Source organism: Haemorhous mexicanus, chromosome 22 (genome assembly GCF_027477595.1).
Source record: "Haemorhous mexicanus isolate bHaeMex1 chromosome 22, bHaeMex1.pri, whole genome shotgun sequence".
Taxonomy (NCBI): domain Eukaryota; kingdom Metazoa; phylum Chordata; class Aves; order Passeriformes; family Fringillidae; genus Haemorhous; species Haemorhous mexicanus.
This window is the reverse complement of record NC_082362.1, coordinates 8,649,181-8,665,518: the sequence shown is the minus strand read 5'-3', so window position 1 is coordinate 8,665,518 and position 16,338 is coordinate 8,649,181. Positions and strand designations below refer to the sequence as shown.

The window sequence follows — 16,338 nt, the reverse complement described above, 5'->3', positions numbered from 1 at the left end:
CACAGACCTCTGCAGTGCAAAAGAAGGCACAAAAATAGGAGTTTCATCCTCAGCAGCAGACTTGTTTCCTGATAGATTGAGTGAAAGAGCCCAGAGAATAAATCTTTGTCATCCCTCTATTTTGAAGGAAGAAGCCTTCAATTTAAAACTCCATAAAGAATTACAGGAGTAGTGAAAGTAATTTATTTTTTAGTTACTTGAGCCTTTATTCGCTTAACTCCAAGGCGGCCTTGAAAGAGCTGGAAATGTTTTGCTTCTCCCACTCGAGGATGAAAATATTTTAATTCCCTCAAACAGGGGAGGGGGCACAGGCTTCTCCTGAGGTTCATATTTACAAATGCATTGTATCTGGAATGCAAACCTTGAATCATTTCCTAATGCTGCCACTACCCCAAGCTATGTTTTATTTATAAGTACAGCAGGACCACTTGGTGCTCTGTGGATCTGAGGAGGCAGAGACAGCTCAAAGCTCCTCAGCCATGAAGGCACAATTCAATTTTTTCACTTTGGGGAAGACAGACAACTTATCCTCCTTGGCAGCAGGAAAACTCAATCCCAAAGAGCTCTGAGCAAAAGAGCAGAGCCCAAAATGTGACGAGGCAGCCAGGGAAGGGAGCAGGGGCTTGGATGGGTGTGGGTGAGGGTCCTTCCTTCATATCTGATCCCTCTGTCCTTCCCAAACTGGGCCCTAAATGCAGGCAGAGGGAGGAGGAGCAGGGATTTCCCACCTCTTCCAGCCTGCTGCCAAACCAGCCCTAGAAATCCACACAAACAAGAAAACATTTCAGCAACTTTCTCACCAAGCACGGGAAAACAAAAGTCAACTCCCCAAAGACTGCCACGAAGCAAGTAATTAAAGACATTACTACCTCATTTGGAGCCTAATTACTGTTAGGACATTTTCTTTTTTCTTCCTACTTGGAATGGAGTAGTCAGACCCACTGAAGCAAAATGCTACCTCCTCATGGTCCCTGAGGGAGCAAAGCAGACATCTGAGAAGAAGAATGGAAGTGAAAATAGAAGTTAATGCTTTAACTTCAAAGATGCCCAGAGAATTTCCTGCCACAACAATAATGCTGGATGGCTCTGCCTGGCTCATGTATTAACAGCTTGAATATTTATGAGCAAAAGTGGATGCCTAGCCCAGCCAGGGAGGCACTGAGCCCACAGAGAGACACCACCTCGTTTCTAAATCCAGCCAATTCCTCAAAGACAGGCATAAATCTCCCCAGATTAAGAGAGCTGGGAGCAGCACTCCCTGTCCATCTCCCTCAGCCTCTCCCAGCACAAAGGAGGCACCCAGGAGATGCAGGAGAAAGGTGCAGGCTGGACCTGGTGACATCTGGGGATCTTGGCAGCAGGTCTCACCCCCTGCCTGCAGACCAGAACGTTTCTGACCCTCAGCAGGCAGTGCCACCCTTGTCTCAGCTCTGTTTAACGTGGCTCTGTTCAAGTGCCAGCTGCTGCACCACTCTTTAAGTATTAATGATTTAGACAACACATTGGCAAGCAGGCAGAGATGGGGAGGCTGTGATTTGCACTCACTCATTAGAGTTTCTCTCCTGGCTGCCTCTCAGAGCTGATTCCAGCAGGAATCAGAGCTTCTCCAGCCCCAGAGCCCATGCCAGGCTGGCTCCCCACTCCTCAGCAGCCAGCTGCTCATGGAACAGCCAGCAGGATTCACCATTTCTGGGACAGATTCCTCAGAAAATGCTGAGAACCCCCTCAACTGGCACCCATCAATGCAGAACTTGCTGCTGCTCCGAGGGGAGATGACTTTGGTTTCATTTACCCCCTGCAGCAGGCCCAAGCTCAGATTTCTTCTCTCCATTAAAAGCTCTCCCTGGGCTAATGAAAACCACTGCAAGATACTGATTATTTCTTTGTTTCATTCTGTTTAATATTCCCCTTCCTTAATAAAAACATCATAATCCACACAAGTGAGGATTTTGCTCTTTTTGAAGGCATCTCTCAGCATCAGCTGTGCAGCCAGAACAAGGTGAGTCACCTGCCCTAGCTGGGAGCAAGAGGGAAAAAGAAGACTGTGCTACTTCCATATGTGCAAATTTAATTTTCTTTAGGATAAAACATTCTTCAGGACAATGAGGGTGTGACCTTCCTCTTGAAAGTTATCAGGTCAGAGCAGGCACCTCCAGGAACTGGAGCTTCAGAAGCAGCAGGAGCAGCAGCCCCTCAGCAAACGGGGCTTTTGAAAGGCTTGGAGAGCAGGTGGTAAAAAAACCCCTAAAAATAATAAAACTGGCAGCCTCTCAACTCACCACTCTTCTGAAACTTTGGCTCACGGGCTGAGGTTGCCTGAATCCCAATGCAGCTCTGACAATGAGTCATTTTGTGACAAACTCCAGGCTTCATTATCAGCCCAGGCGGAGCTGGAGCAGCGCGCTGGAAACCTCCAACCTCTCCTTAAGAGCTCCTTGTCCTCCCCTGGCCAAAACCCTGCTGCTGGCTTGGCCTTCAGGCTGAAAGAGCCCAGGACAGTGAGAGGAGCTGCTTTTGCAGCACCTCTCCCCAGTTCCCTGCTCTGGAGGTGGCCTGGGATTTCAGGATGCTCTGCAAAGTCGCGCTTGAGAGCGGAGTCAGAGCAGAGGTGAGAAAAGAAGTGCAAAGAAAGAACAACACCTGAGGTGATAATATGGAGCAAAAATTGCTCCGGACAGCGTGTTCTAAAGGTGCAGAAAATCATCTTTTAACAGCCCCATCCTGCAGCTGAGGATCAGCAGTTGAAATGAGGAAGGATCTTTGCCCCTCGCTCTGCTTTTGGGGCAGGGCAGAGCTCAGGGAATGTCCAGAAGGCAGGGAGAGGCTGGGACCCCTGAAATCCAGCACCCACCCCTCTTTAAACACATCAACAGCAAGAGCAGCCTCTCTTTGTTGGCAAAGAGAGGCACTCAAAGTGCTGAAGCACCCACTGCTGATTTCCTGCCTCCCTGCCTGGGTTTTTGGGGCACAGAGCCCCTGTACCTGGGCTCTGAACAAAGCAGCCCCTCCTGCAGGAGCACTGAGAAATAAATGACCCCAGACACTACAAAGATCTTCACAGAAGCTCCCCAGGCAGCCAACCTGGCTTAACCTTTTCCCTAGCAGGATCCTCTCTGCATCTCAGGGCCAGCTTTAACTGGGCTCAGGAGATTGCTGCAATTTTCCTTTTTTAAATATCAGCCCATGCTGCCTGTCCCTCCAGCTCTCCCCCCTCCACACGGGGAGATCCCACTGGAAAGATCTGACCCTTTGTGCCAAGCTTTGCAAGTGGAGTTTTTAGCAGGAAAAAGGTTTGGCTTTTTTTTTTTTCTTTTTTTGGCCTCTGAAATAGTGTTTGCCAGGCCAGGCAGCATGTTGGCTCAAAGAGTAGGCAGAGAACACTGAGTACAAACACATTGTCCAGCAGTGGATCCATCCATCCATCAGAGGCAGCACCCAAAGGGTCACCTGCTGTCCACCAACACCCATTCCAACCCCAAGGACAAGCTGCAGCTCCTCTCCACAGGCAGCAGGAATCCACCCTCTCTAATCCTGCACAACAAGAGCTTAAAATAAACCCCCAGCCCAGGGCAGGCTCTAATCCAGGGGGAGGAAGGACAGAGCAGAAGAATCACTTGTTTGGTTTGTCTGGTGAAAAACTAAAGGAAAAGTGCCAGTCCCTGGAAGCTGGGGAGGGAGGGAAGAGCAGAGGAACAATTCCATGCTGCCTGTTTCTAGCAGGAGGAGAGGGGAGGGAGGGAGGGGGACCACGACTCCCTGGTGCACTGAAGGATGAACCTGCTCTCTCTAATCCAATTTCTGCCTCAACATGGCCAGCACCAAGCAGGCTCAGGAAGAACAGGAGAGGCAGTTCAGAGGGCAGGGATGCTCATGAGGGAGCGGGGCTGGATGATAACTTGAGGGGTTAGTGACTAAATTAGTGGGAACTGCAGAGAGAACACATTTGCATCTCTTTCAGCTGCTTCAGGTGTGATAGCAGCCTCTGCTTTCCCAGTCACTTAATTGTTCTGAGGTGTTTGAGGGGGAAAAAAGTGTCTTTCTTCTGCACTGCAGAGTTCTGGGAAGAGCCATGCTTGGCTTTAAGAGCAACCTCACTCCAGGAAAAATGTAACTCGGTCTCATAAAGCTGCTGGACTTTGCTTTGCTTCAGGAGAAGCTCAATCTGTTCTGCTGGCTCTGCAGGACACAGAGGAGCTCCAGAGCTCTGCAGGGCCACAGCCCCAGGCTCTGAGTGCTCCTGGCCGTGGGTGTAGGCAGCTCCCACCCCAGACCATTACTCATGTTGCAGAAAAGGTTTTGCATTCAGGGAAGAAGGTGTGACACTGTGACAGCAGCTGCTAATACCAAAAAAAAAAAGGCAGGGAAACGTGATCCCGGGGCCAGAGCTTTGTGTGCCTCTCCAAAGCTGTGCTCCCAGGGGATTCAGCCCCAAAAAGAGCAGGGATGTGCCCAGAGAGAGGGTGCAGCTTACCAGGGGTGCTGGTGCCCGCGTCGCTGTGGCGCCTGCCCGAGGCTTGGTCACTCTGGCCACTCTCCGTGGGGCTGAGCTCGGCCCCCTGCTCACTGCCCAGGCTGCTGTGGCTCCCCCACAGCTGGGGACACTGGGGGGTCCCCAAGGCTCTGCTCCTGGCCGGGCTGGGTCCCCTGGTGGGTGCTGCAGGGACAGGAGAAGATGTGCTGAGGGCGTGGGAAGGGGTGGTGTGTTTATGGGAAGGAATGATGAACCTGACTCCATGGTCTCAGAAGGCTGATTTATTATTTTATTATATTAAAGAATGCTAAGCTAAACTGTACTAAAGAATACAGAAGGGATCCTTACAGAAGGCTAGAAAGATAATCATGAAAACTTTTTCCAGAGTCCCAGCACAGCTTGGCCCTGATTGGCCAAAGAGTGAAAACAATTCACAGCAGAATCCAATGAAACAATCTCCAAACACATTCCAAAGGAGCAAAACACTGGAGAAGAAAATGAGATAATAATTATTTTCCTTTTTCTCTGAGGCTTCTCAGCTTCCCAGGAGAAAAATCCTGGGCAAAGGGATTTTTCAGAAAATATGAAGACCACGGGGTGTGGACATTGAGGTGGGTCCTACAGGAGCAGGAACATCCCAGCTCCAGCCAGGAGCCCTCAGGAGCAGGGTCAGCCCCAGTTCTTGTGCTCTGCTCCCAGGAAACACCAGTGATCCCAGTGCTGTGGAGCCAGGAGTGAGGAGCTGGCCAGGGATATGGTGCCAGGAGCTGTCACATTCCCATTTTCTGGAAAAATCCCTTCACCCAGGATTTTTCTCCTGGGAAGCCTCAGAGAAAAAGGAAAACAATCACTGTCTGATTTGCTTCTCCTGTGTTTTGTTCCTTTGGAATGTGTTTGGAGATTGTGAGTTGTTTTCACTCTTTGATCAATCAGGGCCAAGCTGTGTCAGGACTCTGGAAAGAGTTTTCATGATTATCTTTTTAGCCTTCTGTAAGTATCCCCTCTGTATTCTTTAGGATAGTTTAGTTTAGTATTCTTTACTGTAATATAGCATCATAAAACAATAAATCAGCCTTCTGAGAACATGGAGTCAGGTTCATCATTCCTCCCTTCACCTGGGGGAACACAAATACACCAAGGAGCAGCTCCCAGCTCCTGGAATGCTGCAGGCCATGGAAGGAGCCAGGGAGAAACCAAGAGCCAAACACTGAAGCCCCTCACACCTCCCACCCTCCAGCCACAAGGAAGTGCAGCTCCTCACCCATTCCTGCCTGGAGCTTTCTCCCTTGAGAGCCTTTTGATCCCACAGGGACGGGTTTGTCATCCAGGCTGGAGGAACTGAGCTCCGAGTCGCTCTCACTGTCACTGGAAACCACTGCAGGAGAGGAGAGGAGAGGAGAGGAGAGGGACACTCATTCACAACCTTCACAACTTCCCAAAGAGCTGCCAGAGGGATCCAGAGGAAACAGGAACAAACTCTGACTGGCTGCTCACCTCCTCCCTCCCCAGAGGAGACCCTACCTGCAGCTCCTCCCCAGCAGGATGTGCTCCTACCCCTTGCAGATGATTTAGAACTCTGGAAGGTGCAGACAGCACCAGTGCTTCTCTCCTAAAGCTGACTGGGACCACGGGGGGGTGGAGTTTGTGGGGTCCTCAGGACGAGGTGAGAGGTGAGACTTTGTCTCCATGTTCTCAGAAGGCTGATTATTATATTATATTATATTATATTATATTATATTATATTATATTATATTATATTATATTATATTATATTATATTATATTATATTATATTATATTATATTATATTATATTATTATATTATATTATATTATATTATATTATATTATATTATATTATATTATATTATTATATTATATTATATTATATTATATTATATTATATTATATTATATATTATATTAGATATTATATTATATTATATTATATTATATTATATTATGTCACATTACATCACATTACATCACATTACATTATATCACATTATATCACATTACATTATATTACATTATATCATATCATATTATATCACATTACATTACATTATATTACATTATATCATATCATATTATATCACATTACATTATACTATATTGCATTATATTATACTATATTACATTATATTATACTATATTATATTTTATTATACTATATTATATTATATTATACTATATCACATTATATTATACTTTATCATTATAGAATGCTGCCCTAAAACTGTACTAAAGAAAGAGGAAGGATTCATCAGAAGGTTTAACAAGAATGAATAATAAAACCCCCTGACTCCTCAGAGCCTCGACACAGCTGGACCACAATTGGTCATTAAATTAAAACAATTCTCATGGAACCAGTCAAACATTCACCTCCTAAACAATGTCCAAGCCACGTTCCAAAGCAGCAATCACAGGAGCAGCAAGGGGATAATTTTTGTTTTCATTCCTCTCTGGGGCTTCTCAGCTTCCCAAGAGAAACTCCTGGGCAAAGAGGATTGTCCAGAAAATATCTTGGTGACACGGGGGTGCTCCTGTGCCACCCTCTGCTGCTCCAGGCTCTGCTCCCACTGACCCTTCCCTTCCCAAGCCCCCTCCTCCTGGTGTTTGCTGCCTCCCACCCCAAGTGACCCCCCAGGGGATGGTACAGGGCTGGTTCCTGCTCAGCTGCCCCTGCTCCACCCTGGGTGATGTGGGGAGAGGGGTTCTTCCCCTCCAAGCTGCATTTCAAGCGTGGCAGGATCTAAGAGGAAGGCACCAGATAAATCCTGAGCACATCCAACCATCCCCATCAGCAAATTCTGTTACCCCAGCATCCCCAAAGCTCCAAAGGGTCATTCCTTTTCCTCAAGGTGACTCTTCTCCTGTTTCAAAGCTGCTTTTTTTCCCCCCTCTGTGTTTTTCTTCCCCCTGAATCCTGGCTCTCTTCCTGCTGCTTTCCACTCCCCATATTTTTCAAAAGGAGCCTCATTTTGCCAGACACAGCTTCCCAAACTGGCAGGTTCTTTCCACTTTTCCATGCAATTATGCAAACACCTCTCCTGCTTACACTGGTGTAAAAGATAACTCGACTGCCAGCTGCTCTGGCTAAAATAAAAATGGTGTTTTTTCCCAATTCCTGGGTTTTTGTGGTGGTTTGATCTCAGAACAGAAATGGGGGGGGCTGAGGAGGAAAGTAATGGGGGAAAAAAAAAATCTGTTTTTTGTTTGAGGGATTGCACTTCTCCATCTGAGCAGGCAGATCCCAGCTCTCCTGGAGCCACCTCAAACAGCAGGTCACAACTCCTGCTGAAAAGCACAAAATCAGCCCATGAGGGCTGTAAAGCAGGAAACTCTGCAACCTGCAGCCTCTCCTGGGGGGAAAGGAAGCCCCAGGGATGTCTTTTAGACCCACCAGGACGTCTCCAGAAGCTCACAGTGCTGTGAGAAGTGATTTTCTCTGAGACTGAGCAAAGCCCAGGGGTCACTGGCAGTGCCCAAGCTCAGGGAGGGACGTGGGTGCAGGGGAACAAGGTGACAAGCACGGGGTGACACAGAGCTGTCAGCTCAGCCCTCTGTGTCAGCCCAAACCCCTCAGCACTCCCCAGGGCAGGAGGATGGGAATCCCTCCCCTTGCAGAGAGCAGGAGCTGTCAAATATTCCTGCCAAGCACCTCTGCAGGCACTCCTGGATTCGAGGATCTGTGCTACACAAAATATTTCATTTTAAAAAAAGAGGAATGAATACCTAAAGTAATGCTAACATCTCTGAGGATATTGAAGTTGGCAGGCAGTGTTATTGCAAAGCATTATTGAAGTTGCCCTGGCAGGCAGCTCCTCACACACACCCTCACAGCCTTTCCCTGCAGGGAAAAAGGCTCTTTTAAAAGCTGGGGGGCTGCAATGCTGGCTAAGAGCCCTCAGAGCAAAGGTTTGTCTAAAAAACCTCTTCATTACTACCTGGGAACTTCAGGTTCAGGAAAAACACCTTCAGAACTCCCTGGGAGAGGTGGGGAGTTCTATATAAACACTGCTAAAAACAATCCATACATACCACAGTGGTTTTTTTTTTTTCCCCTATAGAATCCAAGTCTCAGCTGCAAGACTCATTCTGACCATCTTATTGCTCAGTTCTCTCAGAAAATGAAGTCCTGTTCCACTTGGTCATCTTTTTTTTTCTTTTTTTTTTGCTCTCCTGTATTCACAAAATCCATTTCCTCAGAACAGCTCCTTCCTCCATGAATCCTCTGGCAATGCTGGGAGCCAGGATTTATTTGGAGAAGGCCCCAGTGAATCAGTGGAGGTGACTTTAGCTGCCTGTCCTCCTGCCATTCAGCAGCTCAGAGAGAACCAGCACAAGAGGAAGAAAATATTAATGACTGGAAGGCACTCTCCCTACAGGACCAGCCCTGTCTGCTCTCATTTCCTCTGCTGCCAACAAGATTGTCTTTTACTCACTGCACCAAAGTCTCCCTTTCAGGTAATCCTTCATCCAAACCTTCTGCTGGCACTTTCCAGAGCCCAGAAGTATTAAATCTGGTGTTCCAGCAGTTGCTGATATATCAATAGGAGCTGTTGGACAGCTGTTCCTTCAGAGGATGGAACAGATTTATCCCTATCTCCAGCTGACTGGAAAAAAAAGCTCATAAAATGAAATCTGCTGAGATAAAACTTGCTAGAAAAGCAATATTTCCACAGGGAATGGGTCACTCAGTGAGAGCCTGGAGCCCTGCAGCTGCTGGCAGAGCCCAGCTCCCTCCACACGTGGCTCAATCCCCAAGCCAGGGGCACCCAGGGGATGCTGAAGGACAATCCTGGCTGTTCCTGTCCCCAGAGGCAAATCAGGACGTGTGGGGAGGCTGTGCTGAGGCCAAGGGGAAGGAGCACTTGGCTGGGGCTGGGATCTGGTGTTAAATGTGTGTTTTTAGAGCCATCCCAGCTCCCTGGGGCTGCCAGCTCAGGCACACAGAGCCCTTGGCAGCTCCTGCAGCTGTCAGAAACAGCAAAAGCACGTGGGAATCACAGCCCCAGGGTGAGCACAGCCCCTGAGCAGGGCTGCCCTGCAGCACCCAGGTTTTTGGGTGCAGGGAGAGCACCAGCTCCTGGTCACTGCAGGTGGGGGAGTGAGAGAAAATGAGGATTTTTACAGCCCAGGCCCCCCCTGCCAGATCCCAGCCCGTGCTCCTCCAAGAAGGAAGAGGTGACTGGAGCCAGCCCTTGTCCCTTTCAGGAGCAGCACAAGGTGCAGCTTTGCCACTGCAAAGCTGGCAGGTCGGGTGCCCTCTTGGTGGCCTGCAGCCACTGCCCAGCACATCCCTCTCTGCTCCATCCCTCTGCCTCCCCCTGCCCAGGGCTGCTCCCCTGCCTCTGGCACATCCCATTGCTTGGCAACAGGGATGGAACAGGAAAATCCCCCAGGGCCCAGCAGGCAGCCCTCCTGCCAAACAGGATCCCACTTCTGTTTGCTTTCCACCTTTTTCCTGCACAACTCAGAGGCTGGATCAGGAAAGCCCTGCTGCTCTTGCTCCCTCCCCCTGACCCAGCTCAGAATCCCACCCACATTCCAGCACATGGAGCAGGGCTGCTGCCCAGCAAAAGAAATATTGCTGCCATTCTCCTCCTGACAATACATTTGTGCCTTAATTAATAGCAGGGTTTCCATGGCAACTGCTTGTTTATAACAGAAAAACTGAAGGCACCAGCAAATCCCAGTGGATGGAGCACAGGAGAAACACTGGGTGTGCAAAAATAAAATTTCTGCCCTCCACCCTCCTGCAGTGGGAGCAAATTCCCAGGTTCTGACACTGATCCCTCCCTTCTGAGGGGGAAAAAGGGACATTTGAGGTTTTGTCCCATCTCTGCTGCATGGCAGCTCCTGGCATGGAGGGTGTGGCAGGACTGGGCTGGCCCTACCTGACTTGAATCCCTGAAGAGCTCAGAGCTGGCTGAGGGACCAGCAGAGGGGCTGGACAGGGCTGGCCAAGATGATGGAAAGCCCAGGGAGAGCAGCCTGTCGGAGGCAGGAGTGTTAAATGCCAGAGCTCATTCCCAGGAACATCCTGCCAAACAAGCTCCAGGGCTGTGCTCCCAGCTGCAAGGACGTGTCTGGGGGAGCCCGTACAAGGTGTGAGCTGACAAATGCTATCAGCCAGGCAGGGGGAACCAGCTCAGCCCAGCTCCAGCTGCAGATTCACCCTGGCAATATCATGGATCCACATCTCCTCGGGGGAAGGAGCTGCCCTGCCCACGGCAGAGCTGGGGGATGACAAACAGCAGGAGTCCCAGCACTGGCAGCTTCAAAGGAGGTGAAAGGAGGGGGGAGATGCACAAGTTCCCAGCTCCAGAGATGAATTACAGCCTGCAGTGCCCACTGAAAGCTGGCCAGAGGACAGGCAGCCTCACAGAGAAGGGCAACAGGGAAAGAAAGCACCAGAAAATAAAGCCATAAATTAATATTACCCAAGCCGTAAAGCAGCAGCCAGACAAACATCAGAGAGCAGGGACAGAGGCAGCTCAACACCCACACCAAAGCTCACCAAAGGTCACTTTGCTGTCCTCCCCCTGCTCCTGCCTGTATTTATGGGGAAGCCTTCTCCAAAAAAGAGAACTCAGCTGAAAAGCTGAACTAAGCAGCAGGCCAGGCCTGGGCTCAGCAGCTTCAACTCTGAATGTTTTCTCCATCGTGTGAACAAAAAACAACCTCATCAATCAGTCCCCTTCCAAGCATCTCCTGGAGGGAAACACAACCATCTATCGTTGATCTAATTTGTCTTTAATTACAAAAGTTACAGTAGGGCTGGGAGTGCTTTCTTAGCTGGGCCCTGAAGAGCAGGTTTGTAAACCCAAGGCTCCTGAGGTTTCTTTATTAAAAGGTTATTTCCCCCTGCACTTCTGCTAAGTGGAGGAGTGCATGCAGCTGGCTCACTGGAGAGGTCTTCTCCAGCTGAGGGGATCTAACAGCAAAAAACAGAAGGGGAGAGGCCAGACAGTTCTGCTAATGCACACAGAGAGAAAGGAAATCAAAGCAGAGCTGGCAGCAGCTCTGATTCTGCAGCACTCACACGCTGGCAGAGCAGCTCCTCACCCAGCTCACAGTGACCTGAGGAACCTGCCCAGCAGAGCAGCAGAAGTGAGGAGTAGGAGGGAGGGAATGAGCCCAATTTTGGGTCAGCCTTGGCTGCACAGTGCTGGCCACCACTGGCACAGTCCCTGGGGTTCAGCAGGAGCAGCTCCTCAGGCAGCTCCGTGGCTGTGTAGTGAAGGAGAAGGAATGAAAAACAGTGGGGTGAGGGCTGCAGGAATGGAGGGAAGCAGGGCTGGACAGAAGGACAGGCACTCCAGGAGGACTGGGACTAATCTGAGCCACCAACGTGCACTTCAACACCAGCCAACCCTCCAAAACCCACACCACGAAACTCCAACATCCACGTGGGGAACACACCACACCTTGTGGGACAACACCTCTACCAGAGAACTTCCCTGACTGTTGGGAAGCAAGAGGACAAGCCAGATCCTTCTCCCACCTGTTTCCTGGGTGGAACAACCAACCTTTTCCCCTGGCCCAGGTGAAGGAGCGGCCGCTCCCGACGCTCTCGGGCTCGCCCTGCCAGGGCTGGCTCTGCAGCTCCAGGGCTTTGCTGCTGCTGCTGCTCTTCAGAGGCACGATGTACTTGGGCAGCCCTTTGTAGAACCACGCCCCAGACCTCTTCCAGACCTGCCAGAGACACAGACAGGACACCTGAAGCTGGGTTTTTACAGCAGAATGAGCTCCCTGCCAAGCTGGGCCCAGCCGCTCGCTCTGATCCCAAATTCCTGCCCGGATTCATCCCTGTCCTCCTTGCACAGCTGGAAAAGCCCAGCTGGGAGGAAGCAGCAGGTACAGATGGAAGGAGGAGCAGAAGGTGATGGCAGAAGTGCTGCCTCGTGCTGGACCTACAGCACAGCCCCAGTGCTCATCCCACAGAGCAATTCAGGCCAAGCCAGGTCGTGGAAAGAGCTTGAGAAGCCCAGAACAAGAAGAACTCTCAAATAACCTGAACCTGCAGCAGGAAATGCACCTGGAGCACTAAACTGTAATATCTGCTGTAAGAACAGCCTCTCCTCTCCAATTTAGCTTTAATGCAGCTTATGATGAAGGCACTCTATTAAGTATATTTAATATAAAGCCTGCTGTAAGCCAGGGGAAGGGAGAAGGGTGGCAGCTCAGACAAGGAGAAATGGCCTCTTACAAACCTAATTCTTGTGTGCCTTCCAGCAGCCTGATAATGAGCTAATGGCACAGCCAGGGCAAAAAATAAGTTAACACAGTAAAAATATCATTTTTTACTTCTTGCACTTCTGCTCAGAGTGAAGGAGATCATCAGTGTTCCCACTCCAAGTTCCCAAAGCACTTTACACACAGTTTCATCACGCTGGCAGTGGGTGCAAATGCAGATATCCCTAATTGCAGCAATACATTTGCAATTTGCCTTTAGAGCTTAATGAAGGCAGAGGGCAGTGACAGAAGCTGACATTCAGGAGGACACCTGTAGTGACAAAATCTGACATTCCAAAAGCAGGACAGCAGCAGCACCACTACACTGATGGTTGCCTGGCTCCCAGAGCCACCAAGAGAGCTCAGATCTCTGTGTTTGGGGTCCTCAAAGCCAAGTGCAGGTGATCTGAACGCAGAGGGGGAGCTGGGAATGTGGTTTTTAAAGAAATCCACCCAGCAGGAGAAGAAAGCAGAGCAGTGCTGTGACCCAGCACACGTGCAAGGGGGAGGCTCGTGCATCGCAGCAGGGTCTGCAAAGCAGCAGGTGAGAGCATCCTACAGCTCCACCAACGTCCTCCTGCTGGCTAACCACCCAGCAGGGGGGTGAGTCTGCCACCAAGGAAAAAAGCTGGGAAGCCAATTTCCCCCAAGACTGCAAGTTGTAATTCTGCAGAGGGGGTTTGGCAGGCAGGACACCTCAGCAGCCCCTCCTCTGCCGTGCCAACAGCCAAAGTGACCCAGCCAGGCGAGGCACAGGCTGACACAGCTCCTGCTGTCCCTCTGCTGGCACGTGGGGACTCACAGCAGTTGGTGCAGTGTGTCAAACAGCACATGGCAGAGCAGCACAGCGACCCTGCAGAAACAGGCTCTGCTTGCTGAGAATCAGGAAATGCAACAGATTTTGAAGTGTGGGACAGATATCTCTGCACAGAGCTCAGGTACACGTGGGCCAGGCAGGAGCTGCAGGCTGGGCAAGCCCAGGGGTCCCTGAGGAAGGCTGGAGGTTTTGGGAGCAGCTGCACCCACAGGGCTCAGCAGGAGAACAGGGACAGAGCTGGAATTATCCATCCCTGACACACGCTGGGGATCTGGTGCACACACACACCTTCCCTGGATGAACTGCTGGGGAGGAAACAGCCCTCTAGTCCAGTCACTCTCTGAACAGACCTTGCAACATCTGTAATTTAATTTGAAGCACTGGAGAGACCTATTATCTTCAGGCTAGCTCCAATTTAGACACACCATAAAACCAATCAGACACAGCAGGGGTGGCAGGAACAAAGGCTGGGCACCCCCAGGCTCCTCACTACCCCAGAGCAAGTCGTTACAGAAAGAGTTAATGACACAACACACCCAGCTCTGGTGTGCTAATACTACTATAAAATTGATTCTCTGCATACATATTCCCTTTAAATTGGTGCTTCTAATAGAGTTTGGTCCTATTATGGCAGCAGCGAAATTGTTTTGAAATCAGCTCTGAAATAGCTGCAGCAAGATGCTCTCCTCTCTCCTGGATGGATTCAGTCCCTCTGCCCCTCCAGCACAGCCCATCCCATCCCAAAGGAGCAGGGATCACACCCTGCTCTGCACACGGGGCAATTTGAGCATCCTTGGATCAAAAGTCCATGTTTTGATCCATGGTTGATGCTGCTGACTGCTATTGATGGCATTTGATTGATGGCCAGAGTGGCCTGACAGCAAAGTCCTTGCTTGGTTTTAAATTAATACATCTGTAACAGAGCCTTGAGACTAAGATTCTTATTTATCAGCAGTTTACTCTTGCCTGGGAAGGGAGGATGTTGCTCCCACCAGTCCACATTAAGGTGGAATTTGTTCCCCACAGCAGTCTGAGTTTGGGTGGAGCTGGAATGTCACCAGGGAGAGGGACATGACAGACAAATGCCTTTTATAACCCTGATAATATTCCCATTAAAGCTGCATCAAGCCATCACTGCAGCTCTGGAGTGACACACGCAGCAGCAGATGGGGATTTTATCGAGCATTTTCAAGAGCAGCCTGGAAATGGGACCTGACACAGAATCACTGGGCCCTGGTGAGACTCATGTTGCTGCTCTGAGCACACAAGTGCTAAAACAAGCTCCTGAACAGGGAAAACATTAGGGCTTGCTGATAAAGAGGTGGATCACGGCTGAGGGAATCACAACAAACACTTGCAGCCTCCCCAGAGTGCTCCTCACCAAACCACATCCCCTAAACAGAGATGCTTAGAAAAGATCTTTGCTGCAAAGCCACATTTTGCTCCACCACCTCCTGCTCCTGCCAGTTCCCACCTGCAGCCCTTTCCTTCACAGCAACCTGGGCTTGGTGAGAGGAAAACCACCCACTTTTACCCTCCCATGCTGACACCAGCAATACCAAAAGGTGGGGAAGCAGCTTCCTGTGGGCTACAGAGAAGAAAAAGGCCCCTGCAGATGCAGGCACCCTGGGAGGAGCCTGCTGCAGGTCCTGCCTGCAGCACATCCCCACACAGCCCCTCTGTCCCAGCTCTCCAAACACCACTGCCAGCGGGGAGAGAGCCAGAGCTCCTCAGCCTCGTTATTTGCATTCATCTGCTTTTCCATAACACAGAGATTTCCAATTACATTATTTACAGCAAGCTGCTGTCGACTCCCACATTGGGCACTTGAGGATGAAGGAAATTAAAAGGCAGTGGAATTACCATTCCCAGCTTTGTTTCTGGAATAGCAAAATCCATCGCCCCCCTGACCCCGACGTTTCTCGAGCTGCAGTGCCTGCCAGCCTTCAACCATTTATCATCCCCCTTTCAATCAGGCCTCTTTTTTTTCCCCCCTCTATTCTAGAGGACACTATTTTGAGTCTAACTACTCGCTGCCACCCCCAAAATAATATGGCAGAGGCTATGGATGAGTTCTTTCAATTGCAAACAGGTGCACATGGCTCCTATTCAATGCAAAGTCACCCAAAATAAACACCCCTCTCCATTCCTGGGGTGTTTTGCCAGGAAATCGTCATGCCAGGCAGGAATAACCCCAAGCTATGTTGCTTTACAGCGTTCCAAGTGGTAGGAGTGGATATTTGAAAAGGGAAGCCCCGGGGGCAAAAGGGGAGGAGATGACTCTGCTCCTCCAGCACAAAAATCTTTGTGTGATAAACTGAGAAATGCAGCCAGCCTTGAAAATGCTGTGTAGTGAAGGAGAAGGAATGAAAAGGAAAGTGAAGCAGAGAGGGCAAATTAAAACTTTTAGCAGGTCCCAGGTAGCTGACACTCTTTTTCATATTCAAGGGAATTAAAAAAAAAAAAAAAGCTTTCCCCCCCCACCCCACTGAAACTGCTTTCATTATCCCTACAATTCTGGATGTGTCAATTCAAATGTAAATGTGCACAAACGCTTCCAAGAGGATTTAATTACAATGATAGCATCGCTAATTATGGATATAGATATAAAAATATATGTATAAGGGGAAATTCAGGAAGGTGCTCTGCAGAATCTGGTGCTACCAGTCAAAATAAGGCTGTGCAGAGACTTAAAGGGCTGGGCAGGGATTTGACAAAACCCAGCAGGTCCCTTTTCCCCTTCAGGCCAGGAGGTGACAGGCAGATTTCAGCCAGGCACAGCTAATTCAGGATGGGCAGTGCCCAGTGC

The 16,338-nt window shown here is 49.7% G+C and overlaps 1 protein-coding gene across 7 annotated transcripts in view; it reads right to left on the bottom strand.

Annotated features, from left to right (window-relative positions):
- The window catches only part of RPH3AL (rabphilin 3A like (without C2 domains)), a 37,394-nt gene that overhangs the window by 3,362 nt on the left and 17,694 nt on the right, over nt 1-16,338 (bottom strand). For 5 of the 7 annotated variants that reach the window (XM_059865718.1, XM_059865722.1, XM_059865719.1 and 2 more), the window contains 3 exons: nt 12,007-12,172; nt 5,733-5,846; nt 4,472-4,677 (listed from right to left, as the gene is read on the bottom strand). In XM_059865718.1, the coding sequence (XP_059721701.1) occupies nt 4,472-4,677; nt 5,733-5,846; nt 12,007-12,172 (486 nt within the window). The remainder of the gene's footprint in view (nt 1-4,471; nt 4,678-5,732; nt 5,847-12,006; nt 12,173-16,338) is intronic. The other 2 variants (XM_059865723.1, XM_059865724.1) reach the window with 2 other exon arrangements.